General features: G+C 38.7%; 1 protein-coding gene and 1 long non-coding RNA gene across 28 annotated transcripts in view; both read right to left on the minus strand.

Annotated features, from left to right (window-relative positions):
* Nucleotides 1-673: 673 nt before the first annotated feature.
* Nucleotides 674-3679, minus strand: LOC143715581 (uncharacterized). The gene is made up of 3 exons (XR_013195819.1): nt 3539-3679; nt 2056-2156; nt 674-777 (listed from the first exon to the last, which is right to left on the minus strand). It is a non-coding gene; the product is annotated as an uncharacterized LOC143715581 (long non-coding RNA).
* Nucleotides 3680-13701: 10022 nt separating this feature from the next.
* Nucleotides 13702-27474, minus strand: part of robo2 (roundabout, axon guidance receptor, homolog 2 (Drosophila)) — a 516011-nt gene continuing 502238 nt past the window's right edge. For 13 of the 27 annotated variants that reach the window (XM_077207758.1, XM_077207774.1, XM_077207764.1 and 10 more), the window contains 8 exons: nt 24922-25081; nt 23682-23945; nt 22435-22643; nt 18061-18246; nt 17300-17458; nt 16162-16416; nt 14546-14740; nt 13702-13929 (listed from right to left, as the gene is read on the minus strand). In XM_077207758.1, the coding sequence (XP_077063873.1) occupies nt 13928-13929; nt 14546-14740; nt 16162-16416; nt 17300-17458; nt 18061-18246; nt 22435-22643; nt 23682-23945; nt 24922-25081 (1430 nt within the window). In that variant the 3' untranslated portion in view covers nt 13702-13927. Of the gene's footprint in view, nt 13930-14545; nt 14741-16161; nt 16417-17299; nt 17459-18060; nt 18247-22434; nt 22644-23681; nt 23946-24921; nt 25082-27474 lie in introns of those variants that run through there. The other 14 variants (XM_077207775.1, XM_077207769.1, XM_077207773.1 and 11 more) reach the window with 3 other exon arrangements.

Consider the following 27474-nt stretch of genomic DNA (forward strand, 5'->3'; position numbering starts at 1 on the left):
GTTGTCAGTAGATAATCTTGTGATGATCTCAACAGATCCTCACGTTGATTTCAAACAGCATTCAATGGCAAGTAACACCTGGAGCAATATGGGTTGGAGATGTGAGTTCGGTTGCTCAAACGCTCAAGTTTTATTCCGTTTTCCAACTCTGCAGTGGTTAAGAATGAAATGGAAATGAAATGAAATCCTATTGAATCCATCATATCATCAGTGCTCGGATTCGCTTCCATGGTGCTGTCAAGTACGACTTACAGTATGTGAGGCAAACTAAACGCTATTGGCTATTTGAAAAGGGGGAGGAGCCAATCAATGTCATATCTTAGCTTCCTGTTTCAGTGGAAATCATACAAAGCTGCTCATTCCAAGGCACTTCAGTGGGCCTTTAAAGATACTTTTGAAAAAAGACAAATACATTTTTTTTTTATAATGTTAAATTAAAAACATTTTTGTTAAAGTTAGGGTGTAGGTTAGGGTTAGTATTTGTTTTAGCATTGTGTGGGCAATCAGCACTGTGATTAACATGACCAATGAAAGCTTTAGAAATGGCTGCGGGGTGGATTTTGCGCTGAACTGCTTTGGGGAAAAACACGAGCAAAAAGAGCATCCGAACAAGCCGTGCATGCAAAACCTATAAATCAATTCATAAATCCATAGACTGGCTGCATACCTTACTCCTTAGACAATTCATCTGGCATCCATCCTCCAACTCCACCTTTAATTCTTTAATTAATAAGGTCTGGGTAGTGTAGAGTCGAGTCTAGTCTCGCTCCTGTGATCCTGTATTGAGGAAACACAGACAAAACAGTTTATCTTTACCAACATAAAATATTCTATGGCCATTTCAAATTGTACAACTGTATACATCGTCCCTAAAAAGTATATGGACACTGAAATTAGTAATTCTACTGGTCTTTAGGTAAAATCTGTGATAACTCAAAAACAAAAAAATCAAATGCTAAATGCTAATGCTAACAGCAGCTAAAAACTGTATTTAAACAAAGCTAGGTTTTAACGGGTACTCCTTCCTTCAATTTTCATTAGCATCAATTGAATATTTATGAATATAAATTGAACACATTTTCACATACTTTAAACATCAACCAATTTTTGTCATATTTCATGTTACATTCCTTACCTAGCAAAACATCAGAAACATCACATCGTTAAGATTTTAGTATTATCAACAAACATCACCACAGAGGGTCACATTTTTGAAAAACAATCGCATGACGTGTAAATATTGTCATAAGAACCTATACGTTCAACCTATTTTCACAGTTGTGTTATCAGCATGCATGCCTCTCGTTTGTGTTTTTTTAATTAGGAACCGCAGCGTTCAGACGCAATACAGATAATCTCTTTTTGGTCTGAGATGGGGGGAAGCCGAGCATGAAAGTAATTGGTGAGTGGAACACAAATTGGATGGTAACATGATGTGGTTTCTATCCCTCTGAGGCAGAATTTGCACATCCATTAGAACAATGCTGTTCTCTGCACATTTCCAAACGTTTTATTACTCGCACACGTACACATTTATGATCAAAATACTTAGCAGGCTTAGTGATAAAATCCCACGTGAAGGGGTTATAAACCCACAATAATATTAAACACAATGGCTTTGTGTAAGGGGAGCTATTTATGATTGTTTTACAGTGCATTATCACAAATGTATGTTCTGTCATCAGTCTGAATGAAATAAAGATTAATTGGCTTCAGGGCGTCAAAAAGCTGCAGAATAATTCGTTGGGAAAAAAACCAAATTCGAAATGTAAAATATGTTGCCCTTATTTACAAGCTTTTTCAAAGCCTTTTATGAGGGATTGCATTATGCTTGCTAAAGATGCACACTGATAAAATGGCAATTTACTTGCATAAAACATTTTTTTTTTAAAATTATGAAATAATGAAGTGCTTACCCAAAAAACTGTAAAGACTGCCCGATTAAAAATAATATTACATGCTATTGCATTATGGATTCTACATGCTAAACTTAAGTAGAGAAAAAATGAATTAATTCAAACCATAACCATAAAAGATGTATAATTAACTGCATACCTCACTCCTTTGGCAATTGTGACATTCATCCTCCAACTACATCTTAATTTCTATAATGTTTTCGGCCTGAGAATCGTGGAGTCTTGTCCAGTCTCTTGCCCCTGGATTTAGGACAGCAAGACACAACTTTTACCTGTATTATTTTGAAAGATTATATTAACATCTGAAGACAGAAATGTTAAATTGTATATCCAGTGGAACTGAAATGTACTTGTACACTTCACTAAAAAAATACACAGAAAAAATATGAGGGTCATTGACATCGGAGATGAAAGTACAAGTAGATCAAAGGTCTTAGAAATGCATGTGTCCACGTTGGTCTCATTCATTCCTTAACCCGCTGGTGCTCTTCAGTCACAGTCAGAAAAATGCAATGGTTTGAAACAAATTTTTTTTGTTTTACTTGACACTTTATGATTTTTGTAACACTTTTCACACACATAAGAAAATATTGTTAAAAAAAAACTGCCACAGAAATTAATGGGAAGGATACAAATCCCAACTATGCATGGATTAATTAAAAAAATAATTAATAAAATAATTATATTACACTGATTTTCCTGCCGGGAAAAAGTTGGATTTAATGTGTTCAGGAAAATGATGGATGAGGAGCACCAGAGGGTTAAAAACAGTATTTTGTTCCACAAAAAGAACAGCAAAACTCCGTTAAAGAACAACAGGATGTTTCATTATTAATTTTCATTTTAATGGCACTTACATTGTTCAACCAACGAGCTGCAGACCCTCTTTGATTCAATTGCAGTGTCACAGTTCGGCCCTCATGAGAACATGTACGTGCCTCAGAAGATGTTTGTTTACTTGAAATACTAAATGAAAAGAGTTGCCTAAAGAGTTATGACTCATTGTTTAAATACTAAGCGTATCTACAGATGGAATAATTGCGTAGAGACTAAAAGTGCAACTAAATATCGCGCTGTTATGGATTTATGAACGCAATTTCAAGCTGATTGCATTCCATCTCCTCTCAGAAGTGTTTTGTATACAGACGTGTGTGTGTGTGTGTGTGTGTGTGTGTGTGTGTGTGTGTGTGTGTGTGTGTGTGTGTGTGTGTGTGTGTGCCCCTGAGGTACGCCGTTCTGTTGTATTCTAAACATCTAATGGGTTCCGCATTACACAGGTGGATGTGTCAACACTTGAGCAGATTGTGAGATTAAACGGTGAAGGAAATTGAGAGGTGAGAGTGGAGGGATACAGCAGGAAAACGAATATTTCTTCTTTTCTCTATCCCCCTTTCCCTCTTTCTTAATGTGTCGCCGTGTCTTTGTGTTAATTTGCTGCTTCAGTGAGACGCTACATCGAAAGCGCCATGTCTAATAACTTCAGCCGCCTTCACGCAAAAAAACACATCAGAGTTACACGTTCAGGTGCCACTCAAATTATTAAAAATAACCTCCACTATCATGCGTCCCTAAATCAGAGCATTTACCAGACACGCTAGACGGGACTCTGAAGCTTTCGCTACCTGTCTTTGAGGGTAAAACTGATGAGAGAGATGTCTTGCTCTCCTGCGTTTCGACTTCCAGGTTGTGTAACTCACTTTGACATTTTCCTGTCTCCAAGACACAAGTTAAAAAGAAAGAATGACTTCACATAGAGTAACCTCTTCAACTTGCAACTTTTTGCAAGAGCAATCAGGTACACCTGAGTCTGACCTGGCTGCAGACTGCAGAACAGGGCGGGGCTGCACGCGTCGCTCCGCCCCACGCCTACTCTGATTGGCTCGATCGAATACTGTGCATACAGGATAAGAAATGTGTTCATAGTCGGTGTATGACGTTTCGTTCAAATCTGTATGATCTGGAAAATTTGTGCAGTTTCAAAAAGCCTTCATTATAATGCATGGATGAAGAAAAAAGCATAAGCCTGTATCTTGTGTCCCTGGCTGATTTTTTTTTTTGTGCTAAATTAAAGGGATAGACTAGTTCACCCAAAAATGAAAATTAGCCCATGATTTAGCTACTCACCCTGAAGATTAAATTAGCCCAGGACATTTTTTTTATATAACTCCAAGGTGTATATGACATTCTTCTTTCAGACGAATACAATTGGAGTTATATAAAAAAAAAAAGGTCCTGTGCTAATTTTCTGGGCTTTAATGGCTAATTTAATCTTCAGGGTGAGTAAATCATGGGCTAATTTTCCTTTCTGGATGAACTATCCCTTTAAGCTGGTATTTAGGCTAATGCACGAACAACCCCACATTTAAACAAAAATGTATTGCAAGATTATCCACAGCTGGAGGGTCAGGTCTGAATTATGAATGATTCACGAAATGTGATACGTTTATCACCTTAGTACGAAAAAGGAAATGAAAAAAATTTATCAGTATTGTTTTAATTTTAATAACATGGCAAGACACACTTATAGTAACAGGTGTTATTGGTTTTTATAGGCCAAGCCGTGTCAGGTGCAGTTGTGTGATAACTAAATTACACTGCAATAGGCTAATGTGTCCCGCCTTAATTTAGTTTTCATGAAAGTTTCTGTAAGATTCATGAGTAATATGACATTCTCAGACCAAGTGTGCTCCTAATAATTCATAATGTCAGACTGAGCTCTTGTCACATTAGAAACCTCTCTTTTACTGGAGGTACCTCTTATTTACCTCTTCTTACCTCTTTTCTAAAGGCTACACCCCATTCTACAGGCTGCAGCCATGGTCTTCTCAGTGCAAATACATTACCAACTCACCTTTATTCTCTTCAGTGTCCCTGGGCAAATGATAACCGGACAGGTGACACATGTGCAACAATGCCCTTTAAAACATTTACAAAACATGCTAATTTCTCCATTACTCAGTAATTAATTATGTGGTGGTGTTCATTTTTCTACTGTCTTTTCTCCATGCAATGGAGCCAGTGATCGTAGTTTATAAAGTTATAAATATGGATATTTTACTTACAAAAACTCGCTTTGGATGGATGGATGGATGCACTTTTTTGTGCTTAAAAAATGGGACGATTCACTCCCAATATAAAGCTTGGAAGAGCGGATATATTTTTTATATAACTGTGTTTGGCTGAAAGAAGAAAGTCATATACACATAGGATGGCTTGAGGGTCAGTAAATTATGGTATAATTTTGATTTTTGGGTTAACTAACCTTTTAAGACCCCAACCTTTCCTTTTGACTCCAGTTCTGAAGTAAATGCAAAGATACAAAGAGTGACATTTTCCTCACGTTCGCAGATTGCTGGAAGTGAGGAGAATATGATCTGTCATATCACCAAACTTTGCGAAGTGGATCTTCTAATTTTCATTCAATGTTGACATTTTAATGTCAATAAACATCTGTCAATTATTAGTGTGAACAAATACAGAAGGTATTTGGAACACAACGGTGACTCGATATGACATTTGCTTCACCAAACATGTTTGTTTGCAAATGTGTATGTCATTAAAGCTTAGCAAACAGTCACAATTAATATGTGTGTATGTTTATGTGTAATATTGCCCCTGCCTTGTGTACATCAACGTGTGTATGCATGTTTAGTATTTGGCTGGGATGTCAAATGTTCTGTATAGCACAGGTTAGGTACGCTAACGCTATTTTTTATTTTAAAATAAATAAATAAAACCAACATATTTCATTTTACTATATATTAAAGAAATAATCTATCATCATTTACTCACTCTCATTTCCAAACCTTGACTTTGATCCATGGAACAAATAAAAGAAACATTACAGAACCATACAATTAATAAAAATTTGTGCACTATATCCAAGTCCAAACAAGCAAATCATTTACTATCATTGAGATGAGATGAAAACGCTAAAAGATAGTTATCTATATGTATTATATATATTTGTTAAGACCGTTTGTTTGTTCTAGGATCATCATTCTGGAATGTTTATAGGAATACTTGGCAACATTTCCAGGGATTAGAGAAATTATTTAGGTTTTAAACTTACAGCATATAACATTGTCCATCGAATATATAATAGATGTTTAATTTGCACCTCTCCTCTCATATTAAAGTCTTCAGGGAATATGATTAAATTACATGTAGCAGTTCTATATCCTCCTTTGCTTGATTTCAAACAGAGCAATTATAGCTTGATGCTTTATAATTATCAATCAGCATGTGTATAAACATAAATCATTTTTAACAGCAAACTACAGGAAGACTATCGCTTCCTTGTGTCCTTTGGCTGGTCCTTTGTTTTCTGCCTCATTGTTACCCTTTAATTAATAAATTAATTGAATGAACCAATGACTCGTGGGTGTGGGCGGCGCCTCCCACTGTGTGACTGAGCACACATCGTTAATCAGGGCAATTCCCATTAACCGGGTCAAGAAAGGTCATGCTCAAACAATTACAGCTTGATTAAGAGATGTTCATCAAGGAAATCCCACCTGAAGACAAGCCACGGCTCGGACCAAATCTCCCAAACCTCCAACAGGTGAACTTGCAGGTGGACACGGAGTGTGAGGATTGGATACAGTTATTTTCTTTTTGATTCGTGGTTGAATAGATGTTCTCTTTCAAAGAGTTCCTTCAACTTTTATTCAATCTGAAGATAATGTCACAGCCGCTCCGAGATTGGCCTTCTGGTTTCTTAAGGCTGACAAAAGGTAAAGCTGCAGCAAGGGTTCATGGGTAATTACAGCAGTCCCTCAGCTAACCGTAGGAAGTATAGCTTATAAAGACGGCAATGAGAGCCTAGTGGAGACGACTTTATGAAAAGATGGTAGAGCTGTGAGATAAGAGGAAAAAACAAGACCTTGGAGTTAAAAGTGAAATGAAAAGAAACGACCTCATTTGAATTTATCTGCTTTCCAACAAAAGAAAGAACTGACAAGTTTGGGAAGCATAAATGTTAAATTAATTTACAGTGATTGGATCTTACTGCAGTAAATTATGCTTCTAACCACACACATAAGCAATGTAATGCTGCTTAGCAAATCGGCAAATACAAAAATGCACTATTAACTTATTGGTAACACTTTATTTTGCAGTGTCCTTGTTGCATATGTTACATGCTCTTACTATAGTAATAACAGTAAACTATGCATAATTACATGCAACTAACCCTCAACCAAATCCTAATCCTACCCTAATTCTATAGTAAGTATAGTTAATTAATATTACTCAGTACTTAAATATATAATTACACTGTAACAATGACACCTTAAAATAAAGTGTAACCAACTTATTTATCAACATCATTTTCAGTAAAGAACGGCCTAAATAAATATTGGAATGAACTCTACTCACCCACTGGATGAAATAAAATGTATGTGAGATTGATTCAAGTTCATGCAGTGGCAAACAAACACTTCCTATTCAGTAAATCTGCAGATGATTTCAGTAATTACACTACATTTGCACGGGATTAGAGGCTTAAAGAGTGTCATTCCCATATAATTTCCCTCTGATTTTAGGGATAATTTATGGGTTGGGTTAGATCTAAGGGAAGGGATATGGTTAGGACTAAATTTTCAGACTGGAATGTTGTTCAGGATCAGCAAAGATGTTGATCCAGGAACGATATACTTGGTGAAATCAGATTCTGCCTACTGTGGCACAAGTCACACAACATTTTAATGATGGTTATGGGAGGAATGTTCATCGCCCTGCTGCGTGAGGGGCTGTGAAGTGCAGTCCAGTCAGAGAGCCTATGATGACCCCTGTCCACTGTTGAAAGTGCCTGCATTGGGTACACACGTGTCGAAACTGGTACAAGCAGGTGGCCTAGTCCGATGAATTAAGTTTTCTTTTACATCACGTGGACGGTCGTGTATGTGTGCGGCGTTTACCGAGGGAAGTGATGAACCAGGACGCACTGTGGGACGACGGCAAGCCGGTGGAGGGTGTGTGATGCTCAGGGAAACGTTCTGCTGGGAAACCCTAATTCTGGCTATTCATGTGGATGTAAATTTGACACGTGCCACTTGCCCAAACATTGTTGCAGACCAGGTACATCCCTTCATGATAATAGTGTTCCCTGTTGGAAGTGGCTCTTTTAACAGGATCATGCACCCTGCCACACTGCACACATTGTTCAGGAATGGTTTGAGGAACATGATGAAGAGTTCAAGGTGTTGCCCTGGCCTCATAAATCCCCAGATTTCAATTCAATTGAGCATCTATGGGATGTGCTGGACCAACAAGTTTGGTTCCACCTAACACTAACAGTCTATAGGACTTGAAGGATCTGCTGCTAATATCTTGGTGCCAGATACTACAGGACATCTTCAGGGCTCTTGTATTGTATCTTGTACTCCTATTTTGGCAGCACGTGGATGACCAACAGCACATTAGACAGGTGGTCATAATGTTTTGGATCATCTGTGTGTTTATATACATATATATATATATATATATATATATATATATATATATATATATATATATATATATATGTGTGTGTGTGTGTGTGTGTGTGTGTGTGTAGAACTGCAGCTCTGATATTCATCAGAAATGCAGTACTTCGGACTCCGCAACATTGAAAACCGTAATTTTGTTAATTGATCTGTCACATACCTCCTCAAATGGCCAAATGTCTGGAATGTGAATTTGCAGGTCCGAGTTTGTGTGTCATGAAAGACAGCATTTGCACAGTTTGCATTTCTGTTCATATCTTTTAATAATGACAATAAATAAATGCTAATGTATGCAGCACAAAGTCTAGTGTAAAATCAACAATGCCAGTGTGCAGAATCAGTCCTAATAGCTATTTATTTTGATTACTTTGCACTTTATGGAAACATGGAAATGTATTGCAAGACAAGCCAAGACAGAAACCAAACCAGAAGTTTAAAAAGAGAATAATTACTTTGCCTTGACAGGGAAACGGCAGTTTCAGCAGAACCAGAGGAGACGGATATGGGTCATTGTGCTGCGGTTGACAGTAATCAAAGACATGAATTAGTTTCCCAGTTAAATGATAAGAAGAGAGGACCATTAACAGTGAGGAAGTGACAAAACGGGGGTTGATGAAGAAGAGCGACTCAAAGCGAGAGAGAAAGAGAAGAGATGGGGGTGAAATGCTAATTTTCTGTGTCTGTTCCGAGCAGCTGGCTTTGGTATGGATGACAGGAATGATGAATTGTGCTGTACTGATACCACCGGCCTCTCTGCTTCCATTCCTCATTACTGTGTGTGAGAGAGAATACAAAAAGAGAGAGGGGAAGAAAAAAAAAACAGCAACAGCAGCAAGGGATGTTTCCGTTAATTAACCCACATACCAGCACTTCTCCAACAACCACAAATGGCAACACTCTCATGCATTTATCTGCAGCAGTCATGGTTCAAATGCAGCAGCAACACAATGAAATCAAACACCAAACGTCATGCTCCGTACACACAATTAAAAGCCAATAGTTAACCATGAGTTCATATCTTATCGCCAGTAGGACCAGCAAAAAAACGGTGTTGACGGGGGGTTAATATTGCAACTGTAGAAGGCAATCATTTCCCAAACAAATGGGCAAAAAGGGGAAAATACATTTAGGCGAAGCAGGTGAAAAATGAGAAAGAAAAAGCCATGAAATTGGGAGAGAGGGGAAAAGTTGCTTTGCTGGCAAAACAAAAGGGCTAGTCATTATTTTTCAGCCTTGCAGGCTTCTACAACAGTGTAGTTTACTCAAAGGTTCAGAATAAATGAAAACACAAGCCGGGTTATGGCATAAATGCAAAAACACCCATTTTTCAGTGAAAACAAAGGCTAGTTTAGGCTTCGTTTCTTTCTCTCTCTATTCAGTCCCTTTTTCATTCATGGTATGAATCTAACAGTACACATTAAGTAAATAAAAAAATCAGTTTGAAATGGCTACAACATACTATTATATGCATCAAACAGCATTGGTTTGCACCTCAACATTGCAATTAATAAAAACACCTCTTTTATGTTATACAAAAGAAAAAAGGTAATATGGGTTTGGAATGTCATGCAAGTAAATGATGACCTGTCTGTTTTAGATCATCTTTAGAATATTTGATAATGTTTTGTCTTTTAACATTTACTTTAACCCTTAAACACATATCTCGAGTCTTTAGTGACCCAGGACTTCATTCACTTCCTCATACATTTTTTTATTTTAAAGTTAGACATCAACCTTCTTAGTATTCCTCAATCAATTCATTATGTACAATATAACAAGAAAAAAAAAATACAACTATAAAAGACTGCCTGTTTTTCCATTTATTTTGTAAAAATTGTATAGGGTCACTTACGACCCGACGTGTTGCAAGTGTATTATTTTTCTGAGCAACAATAATTGAATCTTTGATGATAAGTGCAATTCACCTTTATTCCAAAAGTTGGTAATGTCTGATACACAATGATGAAGTGACATTTCACTCATAGTTACAGCAGGCAGAAAACAAAATAATAGGAAGAATCATCAGCAAAACTTGAAATGGCTCAGCGATTTACTGTAGAGCAAGTACTGGACGCAATCAAATATTAGAGTCACTGTCACTTGATGATGGATCTGGTGAAGATGCTGCCAGTGATCAAAATATTGATTCTGAAGATGTTGAAAATGATAGTTTTGAGAATATGTTTGAGATCGGGAATATGAGCCAGATGCTGAATGCACTGGGAAATGAGCTCTGATGAGGACAGTGATGATGGTATAAAACATCTGCTCAAACTGAACCCTTCCAAGCTACAAAATGTAACAAAATATGCTTTATTTTATTCTTCTGTAATTGTTACTCTAATATCAGGAGAGTTTTATATTATTGTGACAGGTAGAGATCCATCAGTGTTAGATATAGATCCGGGTCGCTAAAGACCCGAATATGTAATAATGATTGGCGAACATTCATGCATTTAATGGTTAATATTACCAATAAATAGAATCAATAGAAAAAGTTGGTTTTTACCAACTTCCTGTAATGATGTGATCATTAGACATCCATACGTTACATCCACCTGGCTAAAGGGGAAGCAACATAATAATAGGGAGGCCTCACATGGAACTTAATTTAACAAATAAACATTTAATAGAAAAATAAGTCAACTCAATAATACAACAACTCAAGAAATAAAGAAAAAAAACAATCTGGAACTGTCAAATGACACACACACACACACACACACACACACACACACACACACACACACACACACACACACACACACACACACACACACACACACACACACACACACACACACACACACAAAGTTTCCAGTTTTTATAGCACTATAAAACTGGGGACAGACAAAGAGCACATGGCATTAAAAAAACAGTATGTGTGCCATTTCTGTAAAGGATTGATGACTTTTGTCGGTGTTTCTGTATTTATCATCCTTTTGTTGCCTTTCTGTTGAGAAAGCAGCGGGAGGTTGTGCATACAAATGATATAAAAAAATGATCTGAGCACATCAAATTCAGCCGATTCAGCCCGTGAAAACAAAGCCTTGGTGTGAAACGAAGTAAGCATGCAGGGAATCGGTGAAAAAAAAAGCCAAAACCTTTATGCATTTTTCACAATATACCTTTATTATCTTAATAAATACAAAAAAACAACAACACTGTGATGTTTAAAGAAACAAGTATTAAAAAAGACACTAAAATGCATTAGACATTAGAAATATCAATATTAATTTTGGTATGTTCTGTAAGTGACATCTTTGTCTTATGGACATTTAGTGTACCGGCACGTTTTCAGATGGAAGAGAAAGGAATGGAAAAGCACTGTCGACAGGGCCAAAAAGGAAGAGAGAGCATATCAATCCATCAGGTACAAGGGGTGGAGAAACATTTCAATAGCGAACATGGAATGAACTCGTGAGGATGCATATGAATATATACATTTATACACACCCACATCAACACCACCGATATAGATGTAAAATCACCTGAGATACTCGTTCGCACCTCATTATTCCAGACTGCTGGACACTAGCGTTGAAATGATGTGAATTCTGAGAGAAAGACGTGGATGGGACGTCGGCACGGTCTGGGAGAGCTCTCCTCAGTAACGTTGTACAAAAACGAAGACGGAAATAACGAAAGAAAACAGTCATTTCACCAGTAACTCCTGAAGATTCCACAGTAAAAAATATCCTTTTTTGAGCAGCCTTTTGTACATTTTGTTTTTATAATATATTTATATATGTAAAATTTCATCAAGCGAAAAGAACCAACTGGGCTGTTCGGTAAACGTGTAGTGGCCTGAAGACAGTGGAAACGTTTTCTGGAGGTCTGATTGACATTTTACACCACACGAGGACGTGGAAAAATCGCACGACCACCACGCATTAGCGATCGTGTGAGAGATATTGACGTATTTTTGCAAAGTCAAAGGCAAAATGTTATTGGCTTTAGCTCGATACAGTCATTTTGAGACTTCCGCATGCTGTGATTACAGGACAAATATCTGAATCTCTATACCAATGAATGTGGATTTGTTTATGGATCCTAGTGATTCAGTGCCCTGCATAGGTAAAGTAGAACCTGAAAACAAGGCTTTGGGACATCGTCAGAAATATAAAAAACAAGGTACATTAAGTGCTCAACAAAAAACACACACAAAAAAAAACGAAATTAAGTTACCTGACGTCATACTCCACTCGTGATCTGAGACGTACACAGAATCTCAAGACAAGCACGGGATCATAACGTCTACAAAACCTCTCTAGAGTAAGGCAGAAGCCTTACTAGAAGGCAGGGGCGTTGTATTGTTCATATGGCTTTTAAATTACTCGCGTTTCAAGTGCTTGTAATCAAATTTTGAGTGGAGATCAAAAACATAAATTAAATAAGAAAGCCCAATTATCTTGCAAGTAAAAAAAAATAAAAAAATTCACCTCCAAAAATTAACCATGTTGGTGTCTATTAATTTCGCTATGCTCAAATGGACCAAATTAAATAGCCAAAAAACGTAATGCAAAACAAAAGCAAGCGGCAAACCGTGAGCCAGGGAAGAGGCAAAGTTGGTACCTATAGTCCAGTGTAGTTCAAAGATCTGGCCTAAATATATACCAATTGGACTAGATTGAGTAGTATTAACTAGTAGGGGTAGCTGGATGTGTTGAAAAGAGAACCACTTAGAATAAATTTCCCTGCAAACAGTTTCCGAACCCATCTTGGTCTATTTCCAGCATGGAAAGGGTCTGGTTCCTTTCGCAGGAAAGTTCGTAACTCGCTTCGCCAGAACTGTAAGTCTTTCCACCATCATAGACTCAGGCATCTCTTAATATATCTCTGTACATGGTTATATATTTTCTTATCTCTAGTTACAGTACAGAAACTCCCCTTCACATTTCTATTCCTCCAATTCTTCATGTCAGCAGGAGCCATGGTTTTGTGCTTATCACCAAAATTGCAGTGCAAAAGAAAATAATTAATTATAATAATTATTATAATGACAACAATTAATTCATGAGAAGTATTAACAAATGATGGATGACAACATAATTTCTATGGCACCACAGCCCATCAATTCACATATCATACAAACGACCAACAGCGTAAGAGGGAGGAGAGCGCAGAAACAGAACTCGGCTTGCATAGCAATGCAATAACAATAATGTCATTTCCAATCTCCGATGTCAAGAACATATTTACAGGAAACTCGATCTCCTTTCCGCAAGTTCACCAAAGCTGGGTGACTCAGTTCTCAGGACTTCCGTTGTTTTTCTTTTCTTTTTTTCCCCTTAACATTTTCTTTTTCTGTGAATGAAGGGTTAAAGGAGGAAGGTGAGGGATGTTGCGGATCTTGTGGGTTGCATGTCCATCTTTACATCACATTTACAGTTTGTCCTTTTCATATTTTTTCTTTTTTTCCTCCATTCTTCCTCCTGACGCTTCACTAGTTCACTGCACCAAGCAGGTGAGGCATTTCCAGAACAGATAAAGGCATTCTTCAGTTTTCATCCAAAAGGCTCACTCTGTAAACAATACAAAGTGAACATGTCTAAGTCAGTTTTGAAAAATGTAAAAATAACGAAACATTGATGCACCCCTTAGTTTCATATTCACTATCCAAATTTAAGAAACTGAAAAAAAACCTGCACAAACTTTATAATACTTTTTTACTTAATGACATGTTTTATATAGAAACTTAGCATGTTTCATTTACACTTATGAAAAAGTACTAACTAGTTGGGTAACTCATATAATTAGCTTTGTTTTAAAATAATACATTTTAGTTTTGTTAGAAAGAAACATATTAATGTAATGAATCCCATTAAATAAATACATAAATATTCCTCAACACTGTTTATAGGACAATTTATTTGACAACCAGCAACACTTTTAAACCATCAAGGTTTCGGCACACTTCCTTTAAATACAAGCTCATTTCAAATTATTTTAAATTTGTACCCTGCATTCATTTGTATTAAATGGCTCCTTTTCACTTTAAGGCCAATGTGAAATATGTTTTTTTTTTTTATTGTCTAAATTTTTCACTCAGCAAGTGTTGCTTGTTAACTTGTTAGTGGTTTACTACTTCCATGCACCTTTGATATTGAAGTTGTGCCAGAATAACGTATTCGGACTCACATAACTCTCCAGAGTACTGCGCGTTGGTCCCCATGTAGCTGCTTTCACCCTGCTCTGTGGTGGAGCGCTGGTGCTGTCCCCTCGTCCCTTCTCCTTTCCGAGGACCCGTTGATCCTTTAGAGGAGGCTGTCCCAGATGAGCTGTGGCCCCCGGGGGATGGGAATGACGGTTTGTTGTATGGCAATATGGCCTCTTCTGAAAATATACAAAATATGCAAACCATACATTTGTTTGTTTGGCTTTTTCCAGCTTGGAATATGTCCATGATTGATTTCTCTCTGACTAATACTGAGGTGACCAACTATTGCCAACTTTGACCGAACTGTACTCATTAGCAATATGTTCAAATGGCTAGACATATCTCCACACCAAAGTTTAAGATGAAAGTGCCCAGCCCACATCCCCTTCTGTGTCAAGCCAGATCCAGGGCTAGTTCTTTATGCTTCGTTTGGGATGGAAACCCAGAATGGTGGATCCTAATGATCAGACAGGCACAGATGGAGCTCGGCTTCACTGCAGCGTGTGTGTATACAGTGAAAAATGAGGGCTGGAACGATTAGAGTACATCTGTGCAACTAAGTGTGCCTCCTGTCTGCTGGTTCCTGGAGAAGGCCAGTGTTGGCCATGGAAGAGCTCAATAAGAGGGGGAGACAAGGCAATCTGTTTGCTCCAGCTTGGCCTGCTTACAGCAGGGACCGTAAATGAATGCCAAGGGTCCACAGCTGGTGCTGTCAAACATCTGCCTCTGATGACCACGATAGCAAGATAATATTTTACAGACCTGCTCTGCTGAATTAAGAGCGTGTTTACTGTGTGAGGCTGATTTAACTCATGTGGACATGTAAGATCAGGTTCAGTTCTTTCATAAAAATGTTTGTGCCATTTCTGATGCCCATTCAATCTGCTGAAGACAAGGTCCAGGCTGGTTAGAGATAGTTTGGTGCTGGTCTAGTTAGTGAACTTTTCAAATTTTGGAAGCTGGATGACCAAAATGTCTTAATTGACAAGCTGGTTGGCTAAGGAATCTTGGTGCTGAAGATCAATTTCAGACTTAAATTGGTCAGCACAAGTTTGGTAGTGGCCTAGGCAACTTCCTGAAGAGTTTAGCTCCAACCTACCTGACTAGGAGTTTCTAGAAATCCTGAATACCTTAATTAGCTGGTTCTTCAGATTTGCTAATTAGGGTTGGAGCTCAACTCTGCAGGACCTTGGCCCTCCAGGAGCAGGATTGGAATAACTGGTGAACAGCATGGTTGTGCTAGTTTGGATCCTTGGAAGTTGGTTGACAAAAATTATCCTGCTTGTTGACTAAGGAAATATTGGTGCTGAAATTGGTTAGCACTAGTTTGGTGTTGTCCTAGCACAGGGCTGTCCAATCCTGTGCATTGAGGGCCACCTTCCTGCACTCTTATCTATTCTAAGAAATCCTGAAGATATTGATTAGCTTGTTTGGATGCGTTTAAGCAGGGTTGGAGATGAACTGGCCTAACTAGTGTCCACTGCTTAGAACCAGCATCCAAAACCTAACACTGCTTCTCCTTTATGTCTCAATTTAAGACCTCAAACTGTCAACAGAGCTCTGGCATACATTCATGGAAAACTGTCCATAATCATACCTGAAACATGGCCATTTTTCTGTCCTCTTCTGCTCTCCTCTCCTCTCTCTATGGATCCCAGTCTATCCTGGGCTTGTCGGTGGCGCTCCAGTGAGGTTCGGGCCTGCCGGTCCAAGGAACACTTCATCTCCTCCAGGCCCATCATGGGTTGCCTCTCCAAGGAGGAAGCTTTGCGGTCAGAGGGGTTGGGCAAGTTCCTCGCCCCCTGGACGCGAGCTGTCTGGCAGGGTGGAGGCTCTGGTGGTGGAGGCAGATCTAGGATAGAAGCAAGATGGACCATGTGAATTCACAATACAGGAACAGCATTTCAATAGTACATTATGCATTTATCATAATTTGACAGTAGGTGTCTTTTATAGCTACATAAATGGGCTCAAATGGGTAACATTGATTTCATTCTATTTGATAAATGATTTTAATGGCTTGGATATTTTCTATTGCTAAATGCATTTGCTTATGACCCCATCTGTCTCCTTTAACCAATGTTCACTACTACATTAAAGGGATAGTGTACCCCATAATGAAAATTATTCCATGATTTGCTCATCCTCAAGCCATCCTAGGTCAGGTGTATATGACTTTCTTCTTTCAGACAAACACAATCGTAGATGTATATAAAAAATATTTTGTTTGAACCACGAGAGGCGTCTAAGCTTACGCTACTCCTACATCTTACGCCATACATCGTGTCAGGGGTTACTCTTGTGGCGCAAGTCGACTTGAGTAGGCTGTCTGCTGAAAGCTAGCTATTTTAGTTTATAAAGTTATAAATATGGATTTATTCTTACAAAAAATCATTGCTTCGCTCCAGAAGGCCTTTAACCCTCTGGAGTCGTATGGATTACTTTTATGATGAATGCACACACTTTTTTGGGCTTCAAAATATTGGCTCCCATTCACTACCACTATAAAGCTTGGAAGAGCCAGGATATTTTTTAATATATCTCTGATTGGGTTTGTCTAAAAGAAGCTAGTCATATACACCTAGGATGGCTTGAGGGTGAGTAAATCATGGGACAATCTTCATTTTTGGGTGAACTATCCCTTTAATACAATAAAGCATGCAAGAGAGATCTCTTATTTAGTGTTAACCATGCTTTGGTATTATCTGTTAATTTAAAACGGGACTAAAGTTCACCATCAGCGCTGGCATCGCGGCGGTGTGGGGCAGTGCCAGGGCCTTTGTGTTTACGGGTGGGCCTTGGTGCCCGCTGGTGACCAAGGCTGTGTGTGCCCACCGTACTTCCATCTGTGGAGAACGGGCTAGCTGGACGAGGTCTATGGTGTAGACCTTTATCTGCAGTGAGCAAAGAAAGAACCGTGGTTAGCCCGTAATGTTATCGAAAAGCTAGAGATGGTAAACGAATTTTGAGAGTAAAGCATGGTATGTTGCCCAGAAGTAGGGCGGACAGCTTGTTAGTTCGATTCAGAAGCAGCAGAATCAATCAGTATTTCATTTCTATTGCGCAGCCTGTTGGAGAAAAGGTTTAGGATTGTGAAAGTGGGTTCTTGAATATCTGTGGATGCAGTCCTAAACAAACAAGATTCTTATAGTCAGAAAGAGGCACAAAGTCAAACCTGAAGTACATAAAATAATCTGAAGATATAAGCGCAGGATCTGTTCCCAGTTAATTCATTCGCTCTCAGTGTAAACTGAAAGCATAGAACCAAAACCCTGCTAAGTGAAAACAGTCGTCGCCAAAACCCACCAAGCAAATCCATAAAGATGTTAGTATTTGCATCATGCCGCTTTCAAAAACCCTTCAGATAAAAGCAAGAGTTCACCGGCGTAAGATCAGAAAGCGGAAAAGAAGCATCATTCTGTTAAGACTGAGCCATTTTGCAGTCAACAAACACCAGACTTCTAGTCTCGAATTCCTTTGTTTCCTCCAAACCGACCTCTCTTGCTCAGGCTGGTGCCGTCCAGACGGTAACCAGCCTTGTCTGCAGCCGCCACCAGGGCTCGTGCAAAGCTGCAATGGGTGAAGAGTGAGCCGTCAGAGGAGCTGCCGGCACTAGACCTCCTGCTGGAGAAGTTTCTGTCATCATCTTCTGAAGCCGAGCCCCAACCGTTCACCATAGAGCCTGGAGGGGAGCGGCCGCATGGGTGTTAGATTGACTAGGTTTTCTAGTTTATTGTTTTCCAGAAAAATAGGATGTATACAATGAGACAGGATATATGCTTTAGTAATATTTACACACTAATAAGTTATTGATGCCTTCATGAAAGCGAATGGAAAAATACATTTATAATCAGAATAGTACTGTATAACGGGGCTAGGGATGTGTGCTGGGAATGAATATCCTCTCATCTGAATAAAGATGAGCACAGGTGAGTTATGTTTGATAGGAGATGTGTCAGCCACCTTCAAAATTATTAGGTAGCCACTGTTATGAAACTAGTAACACTAACAAAATGGCTGAGTAGGGTAGATTTACAGAATACAGCCAAAACAAAACCAAAAAAAAGGGAAACACCAAGGCACACAAAAATTGCTGTTACATTATACACGTAATTCATTAACTAAACCATGAATGTTATTGAATATTACTGAAGAAAATAAGGTTTTTTTTGTTGGGGTTGGGGTGTTCACTAATCAGAGCTGTTCAGGCTTTTTTTTTTCTCAAGTAACTTGTCCTGCTTTCATCCTGCATATAAACTCACACCAGCCACTTGACTACACATCATGACCTCACTTCCTTTTGATTGCTCTGATGGGAAGGAACGCACGCACCTGCACGCGGCCTGAGGTGAAGCAGTTGATATCTCACACAGAAACACGCAGCATGATCAAAGCAACCACACGGCTACGTGCTGTTCTTCTTCTTTAGCACTTGTCAGATTTATGGCATGGATTTTTTTTTGATTGATAGCAACCCGGCACAAACATCCTCGGGGAAGATGATGTGAGATGGCGCGACTATTGTTTAATGATCCAAGAGTAAAGTTAAAATGGTTACTGGTGTTGCCTGGGTAATATTTTTATAGTTTCAAGTATGTCTTAAGATTCAACATTGAGCTAATTAGGTCTCGGTGACAGATTTGTAGCCTAGGTCTTGGTGACACTACAAACACTGTAATGCTTTCAAAAAATATCTAGTTTTTCTTTAAGGGTTTTTAAAAATTCAGCTTTTAAGTCAAATTTTAAGTTTTTTAGCTTTTAGTATTAATATGTTAGCCTTAAGGTTATGAATAAAGGTGATGTATTCTAAAACAATGACACAATTCGCTTTCGGATATAAGCATTCAAAACTTACAGTCTCTCACTTTCGCTAAAATGGATCACAGATTTTGATGACATCACTGCGGACTTTAGCTTCTCATCACATCTTCTGTCCAATCAAATGCTCTATAGAATCTAAAGCGTCCTGCCCCCTGTGCTATAAATACAACCTGGCCAAAGCAACCGTTGACACGACACAGAGCAATATGGGTTGAAGATGTGTGTTCGGTTGCTCAAACGGTCGAGTTTTACTCCGTTTTCCAACTGTACATTGGTTAAGAATTAAATGGCTAAAATGTATTATTCACACCTCTACTATTGAATCCATTGTATCATCAGCGCTCGGATTCGCTTCCATAGTGCAGTCAAGTACGACTTGCAGAATGTGAGAAAAACTAAACGCTATTGGCTATTTGAAAAGGCGGAGGAGCCATTCAATATGTCCCCTTTTTAGCTTCCTGTTTCAGTGAAAATACGAAGCTACGTGATGCAAGGCACTTCAGTGGGCCTTTAAAAATGATTTAATAATATTACTATTTCATAGTAGTATAAATATAGTGTTACAGATTTTCAGTGATAATAATAAATAATAATAATAAAAAATTGTAGTTGTAGTATTAGAAAATACTACAACTACAATTTTTTATTATTATTATTTATTATCACTGAAAATCTGTAACACTATATTTATACTTTAAAGTAAATACTGCTTGTTACTAGCATATAAAACCCTAAAAAAATCATATTATAATACCTGCAAATATAACAAAGATTTTCAAAGCAACAATATCAATTTTGTGTTTCTCTTGTCTAAAAGAGAAAATAATAGGATGCAGACTAAAAAAAGAAGGAAAACTCTTTCTGGCAGTCTCTTCCTTCATATGACTTTGTTTTGCAAAAATAAAAAAATAAAAAATAAAAAAGTTGAGTCCCTCGAGACTGTCTCTCAGCAAAGCAAGACTGCATATAATGAATTGAATGTGCTGGCAGAGACAGAGGCAGGTACAGAGCTTCACATCAGAAGGGACGGCTCCTGCAGAATACCTGCACTACGCCTCAGCGCCTCCAGCCTCCTCCAGAGACGACATCCCCTCTAACAACCAGCCACCCAAAACAGATCCCTGAAAATACCAAGCTTTCACTCTTCGCCATATAATAATGCTGGCAGCTGCAAAACAATAACCGTTCTCCGGCCAAAATACATCCAAGTTCGCAAACCCACATGTTTTTATACGGCGTGGCGCACCATGAAGAGAACTTCCCACAAATTGCTGCTAATTTGGAGTTGGCAGTCACAAACGGCAAACGTTTTGAAGCTACAATACTGTAGCTACTATAAATATGGAGCTAATACAAAAAATCTGACATGGTTTTTGAACATTTTATGGATTCGAAAAAGGCTATTTTTGACTGTCAGAACGTTTCGATAATACACAGTTAATATTCACAGCTCAGCTAAATGTAGTTGTAAAACTCATCCAACACCCTGCTGCCACTAAAGCTGATTTACACTGCCCCGAGCCCTCATCTGCATATCATTAAGCATCGTAATCATTCCCCTTGACGAGTAGGTGGAGACGCCCGCCTCAGGACACGTGACCTCGCAATCTGCAGTCGGTGCAAGGGTTTATGGGAGCGGAGTGGAGCAGGACAGTGAGCTCACTGCTAACATTACAACTCCTATAAAACACCCTCACTATTTCACAAACTCACTGATCTGCTGAGGGTTGTGCATGCATTAAATAATCAAGCAATAAAGAAAAATATGTTGCAGTGATCTTTATTCCTCCTTAACTAAGCTGCCCAAAGCAAATGGTTGTTAAAGCTGTTTTATTTGTCTCTTTAGGAAGGACATCCTTCTATCTATCTATCTATCTATCTATCTATCTATCTATCTATCTATCTATCTATCTATCTATCTATCTATCTATCTATCTATCTATCTATCTATCTATCTATCTATCTATCTATCTATCTATCCATCTATCTATCTATCTATCTATCTATCTCCATCCACCCACCCATCCATCCATCCATCCATCCATCAAATAATAATGCATACGTCTCGGCCTGATTAAAGGAGCAACACTGTCCCACATTTTGCCTTAGTCCTGTGGAAAATTAGAGAACAGAGGGCTTTTAGTTTCTAACCATGCAATGTCATACCCTTCACGTGTCCCTTATGACAGACGGCCCATAAAACCCTTTCAATAAGTTGTAAAATGGAAATGGTGCCTCCTGTCATCAATGGGGAAATGGAGACCTAAACTTGAGATTCATTCAAAATCTTCATGGGAAAACGGAAGCACTGAGAGTTGTGATTGAGTCAAATAATTTGTTTCAATTTCCTAAGTTTCTTTACTCCCCCTTTTTTAGTCTTTTAGTCTATCCTGATTATGGTGATCAGAGTTTATCCCCAAATGCCTGAACAAACGCACCCATTTTCAGGTGAGGTGAAAATAAATACAGCATGACAATGACAAACAAATACAGCTATTTACAGACAAGCAGAGCACAACATAGTTTTTTTTTACCATGCTAGTACAAACAAAGCCACCACATGGACTGAAATATGCTGCTTTTAGATTAGAGATCAGTACCTCTGTTTCATTGTCTTATCTTTACACGCACATTTTGTTGAATTGTAATCTGATATGTCAGTAGATCATATCGTTTGGTGTCTCTGACCAAATGGACTGCATTTTAATTAACTTTTTTAATAAATAAATAAAAAAGATTTTTCCCCCCTCTTCCTTCCATGCTGGGTTCAAACTGAGTCCTGAAATGATTTAAGAGAGATATAAATCCCAGATTATGAGGACAATGGATGGGATAATGAGCAAATGAAATGGCCAACCCTGCAGTGCTTAGAGTACATGCAGTGAAAGAACGCAATCTGCACCGGACATCTAACTGTACACCAAACACTGTTAAAAGGTTTAGATAAAGGCTTTATGCTATTTTTAAAGAAATTCTTCATGTTCTTTCACAGGAAAAGTTCATAGAATTGACAAGTTAATTACAAAAGTGCACAAAAATGTATGCTTACCCGTAATAGAGCTGTCCAAGTTGTCCATGCTTGAGCCTGGTGTGTGTTCGATGCCCCTAATTGACGGCGACATCTCGTATCCTTCATCCTCCTCCTCATCGTCGTCTTCGTCAGGGAGGTCTGTCTCGATATCGGACACTAGGGTGCTGGAGATGTAGCCCACGGGTGGCGCGGGGGCCTGGGGCGGGTAAGGCCCACCCTGCATGTGCCTGCGGAGAATTCCGAAGAAGTCAAACATGAACATACCATGCTCTTTTGCATAACCAAGCAATAGCTTCAAGGGTTGTCAGCTGGAGACAAAAGGTGTCAATGAGCGACAAGCCCAGACAAAAGAGAAATGTGTGGGGTGTGCTGTCTGTCAGGCGAAATGTGGTTTTCCTAGAACATTCCTTGTCATCTCTCCAATGAATTGGGACAATTCGGCTAATTCAGCAGTGCCATGGTTTGCATGCTAACACAATGACCTACTAATTGCAGCTTGAAGAGGACACAATTGCAACCACCACAGGCATTTCTTTGCTGTGGCTGTCACCCACTAGACAGCTAGGTTCGATGACAGCCCCAATGTGTGTCTATATATATGTGGATCGTGTGTGTTTGTGCAGTGCTTCTGCTTTGATGCGGTCTGTGCCAGGATTCGGATATAATTATGGGCTCTTCTCAGTCGTCAAAAACGCACTATGAGCAACATACTCATTATGGCGGTAACATGACATCTTCCTCCTGACAAGTGGAGGCTGCTCCCTTACAGTGCCGACTGTAATAAGCGGAAGTCGTTTTTTCTTGGAAAGACAGGTTGAAGCATGGGTTTAGCATGGGGGCTTTATAAGAATGCTTTACACAGTCTGGGGTGGACGACTATGAATTGTTCTCATATTAAATTTTGCTGCATTCACATTTTTTTAATTTTATATCTTGCTTTTATTGAAAACTACTAACACATGCTATGTAATAAAATTGGGTGTGGTGCTAGTTTTGTAAAATAAAAATAAAAATCAGATCTTCCAATTAAATAGACATTATTTTTTACATTTGCATTTGATGCCTTTAGTGCAGAGGTATCCCGAACTATGATTAAAAAAAATCGATACATAAAAAAAAAACTCGAATTCACTAATATTATACATTTCAAAACAAAAATGAAACATTTTTTAAACAATAATAATAAAATAAAAAATGCCACCGGATACTGATTTAAGCATCTCTGCTCTAGCGGTAAAATAATTCACCTTTAACTCAGATCTTACCAAGCCTGTTTAGCCATGTCCAACTGGTAAGCGCGGGTTAGCTCATCTAGGTGGGCTTGGAGCATGGGCTGTATTTCTTCACGTGGGGATGGGCTCAGTGTGGCTGTGGACTGTTTGCCAAAGGAAACTGCTGCAGGGGAGGAGGCCACGCCCCTTATGGGAGGAGTGGGTACCCGCTCTTCCTCTTCCTCCAGCTCATCCTCTAAACCCTGATGGAGGTATGTCTGCACTGGCAATGGCGGGCCCCAACCATCACTATCATACCTGGAACAAAAGACAGAAACAAAATGAAAATGGACCGCAGATGAGTCCCTGTGGCACCCCACTACCAGTTGTGTGTTAGGCATGACTTTTTTTTTTTTATGTCAGTCTAGTCAACAGTTAAGGATATAGTGAGACTCAGGTTTAACAGCATAGTGGTAATGTTGTAAAAATTAGGTGAAATGCAAAAAATCTAAAGGGATTTTCACAGCTTTACTTTTTCTTTTGATACAGGCTGATCTAGCAGAACAACTTTGCTTTCTTATTTCCCAGAACTGTGCTTAGACATGCAGAAATAATACATGTCATAAAGTCAACATTCATTAGAGGAATTTGTCAGTGCACATCCCGTAGGACATAACTGTTTTAATCTGAAGCCATTAAAGACAGTGGCGAGATTTATAGCGTAGAAGACTACTCATTTGCCAGAGAGCCTATTAAGCTGGATGACTCTCCGAGATGGAAATTAACAGGGTTGAAAGGCAAGCACACCTCTCGAGAAGGATATTTAATTTGTATCACCACTTTCATGTTTTCTTTTAACTGTACAGATGGGCTGACGCTGATGTCAGAACAGAGTGGAGTGTCGTCAGAGGTGAAAGTATATTAAAAGTTGCTGAGCGTGAACAGTTTGTCAAACAAGGTTTTAAGATTATCACACACAGGCAAAAACATTCCATCTATTTATAATGGACAACAAATAAATAATTTAGTGCTAGCAGCTTGATTAACTCTCTGAGGAATAAATAAATACCATCAGTGGATTTATAGATGGTATTCGCTAGTAAGAATGAGACTCTGAATGCACATTTTCCTATGCACATCATGGCCGTTTTTGTTTTAAACTTGATGGGGAAAATTCAATTCTTAATAACATGGATCATCATCTCTAGATATTATAAATGTGACCATTGAATTTGCAGTGTGGATTGTCACTATTACTACTAAGTAGAGCTGAATGATTGACTCAGGACCCTACCCTACTCCATCATGGTGCTCTGAGGCGTAGTGGTCCATCTCCGTGCCTGGAAGAGGGTGGATAGGAGGGGGAGGCAGTGGAACATTTGCCCAGTTGGAGCCATTCATCTTGGAGGGCTTGGCGTTTGCTTTGGTCTTCTTCTTCTTTCCACCTTTCCCACCTACAACAGCAAAAAGTTGGAGATATTAGTTAGAGCTTGTACACAGAATGGTGTCACGTAATTTGGCAATTTCCATTTTTTCATCCCTAAAAAAACAATGATTTACACAGTTCGAAAGACTTGAAATTCTCTATACTAAGTGAAGGCTGTTGCAATGCCAATGTCAAATGCAATTGCTTGTATTTTAGCATATACAACTCATCTTTGCACAACTTCTTTCAAAATGTTCTGAGCCAACACAGCCATAAAAAGCAATCTCAAGGCTGCGTGGTGAAAGAAACAGTTTACAGCATGTCAATGTCTCAAAGACTCAAAAAAATACATTACTGAAAAAAAACCTTTGACCTCCTTTTTACCACAACTGCCATTCGTGTAACTTGCTGGAATATCTTTGTTTGCAGCTCTAGTTCCATTCTATGAGTATGCCCTTCATTTTATGTAGTCTAAGAAAAAAAAAACTACTGAGAAAGAAACAGAAATGTGTGAAAGACGGAAAGAATAAAGGCTGTTGAACTTGAATATGACGCACACACAATCTCCCAGGACAAAAGATTTGGCAAATCACAAATTTGCCCAAGAACCAGTACATAGGATAGTAATTAATCACCCTTCTGTCACAATCTAATTAACAAAACCATCTAAATGTAACGGCCATCAATGCCAGATGAAGACATTTGGGACGAGGAAGTGATGTATATGCGTGTCCTCCACAGAGTACATGCAGAGGCGGCTGGATTCATTACTGTAAATTATTAATGCCACCGCTGGCAAACCCGACGTGACCAGTGCTTTGGCGCATGTTGCCAGATTCTCCCAAGTTTCAAGCCAGGCATAAAATAGCTGAGGCTGATGGGGTCAGACACACAGCCAAATGCAAATGGGGGGGGTACCATCACTGGCAGCACTTGTACTGTATGGGATCCTATTTGTCATCATTTTCCTCTGTCTGCCAATGGCCTCTAATCGTCCATGCCGCCTCAAAATGTTCCGATTCAAGCAACCCTGTGGCTTCAAACATCATGTTATTTAATATGATGCCAGGACTTTGACAAGGCTATACATTAAGTCTAAAAAACTCTTTATAAAAGCCATGTTGAATCACATTCAATGGCTATGAAAAGACCTGGATCCTAAAAGAATATGTCTATGAAAAGACCTGTATCCTAAAGGAATATTCCACCCAAAAATGAGAATGATCATGTTGTTCCAAAACCATGTGAATTTCCTTCTTCTGTGGAACACAAAGAAATTTGAAGAACTGTGCTGCTCAATAAGTTAAATTAAACACTGAGGCTGTCAGATGCAAAAGCAAAATAAAAGTGGTCCCTATGAATAACACTTTACGATTTTACAGTACTTTAGGATTAGTCTGTCCCAAATGTGAGTAATTTACTGACATTAAATAACTAGTGGTGCAATGAGAATCATTCTTTGAAATCTTTTCAAACAGTTGGTCTAGTCAGTTCACAAAACACACTTCAGACCGGATTTTGTGAACTGGCAAATGGCTAAACCATTTGATTATTAGTTGATCCAGTTCACAAAATGAAATTAATTGAATAAAAACTTAAACAGAAACATTAATGTAAACTCATTAGTAAATAATACTAAAATGAGAGATTGTTACTGAATAAATGTGTGTTCCTCAAAGTTTAGAAGACTTCAATTTTATGATGTTTTTTAGTCCTTTCTTAAGCTTGAAAGCTTTGGTTCACATTTATTGTGCAGTCCTTACATATGAAAGAAGAACATACTTTAACAAATTGTGTGTGTTGAACTGAAGAAAGTCATACAGGTTTGGAATAAGTGTTTTCAAAACGTTCATTTCAGGGTGCACTGTTCCTTTAAGAAAAGCAAAAATGAGTGAGAAAGAACGAGAATGCTATAAGATGAGTATATGCACAGTTTAGGGCAGATTTGTCATACGGAGGCTGACGTTTATGATACTCTCGGCAGCCGGCGTATTAGAGCGTTCTCTTCGCCGGAACTTCTCGCTGACGGTGCGCTATTGTTCCGGCGGGCGAGAGAGAGCGGGAGGCATTAGGAGTCTTGCGGAGGGATGGAAGTGTCAAGCGAAGATGAATAAACCATGCTAGTAATAAAAAAAAAATAACAACAGGCTAGAGGCAGAAGAGGCAGAAGTGGCTGGAGTGGGGGGAAGTAATTGGGTTTCCTAATAGTTCCTCTGGGTGACGCGTGGCATCGGACAATAAATGGAGAGATGGAGTGATTACTCAATCACTCCCTCAGTTCCTCTCTCTCTCTCTCTCTCTCTCTCTCCTTCTTTCTTTCTCCCTCTGTTTGTTGAGTAGAGGGCATCAATAATGTAAACGAGTCTCTGCAGAGGAGTCGGGGCAGCTCCTGAAATTACCAATGTAAGAAATGTGAGGAAA

The sequence above is a fragment of the Siphateles boraxobius genome, unplaced genomic scaffold (assembly GCF_051911475.1).
Source record: "Siphateles boraxobius isolate OS27281-9 unplaced genomic scaffold, OSU_SipBor_1 6, whole genome shotgun sequence".
NCBI lineage: Eukaryota > Metazoa > Chordata > Actinopteri > Cypriniformes > Leuciscidae > Siphateles > Siphateles boraxobius.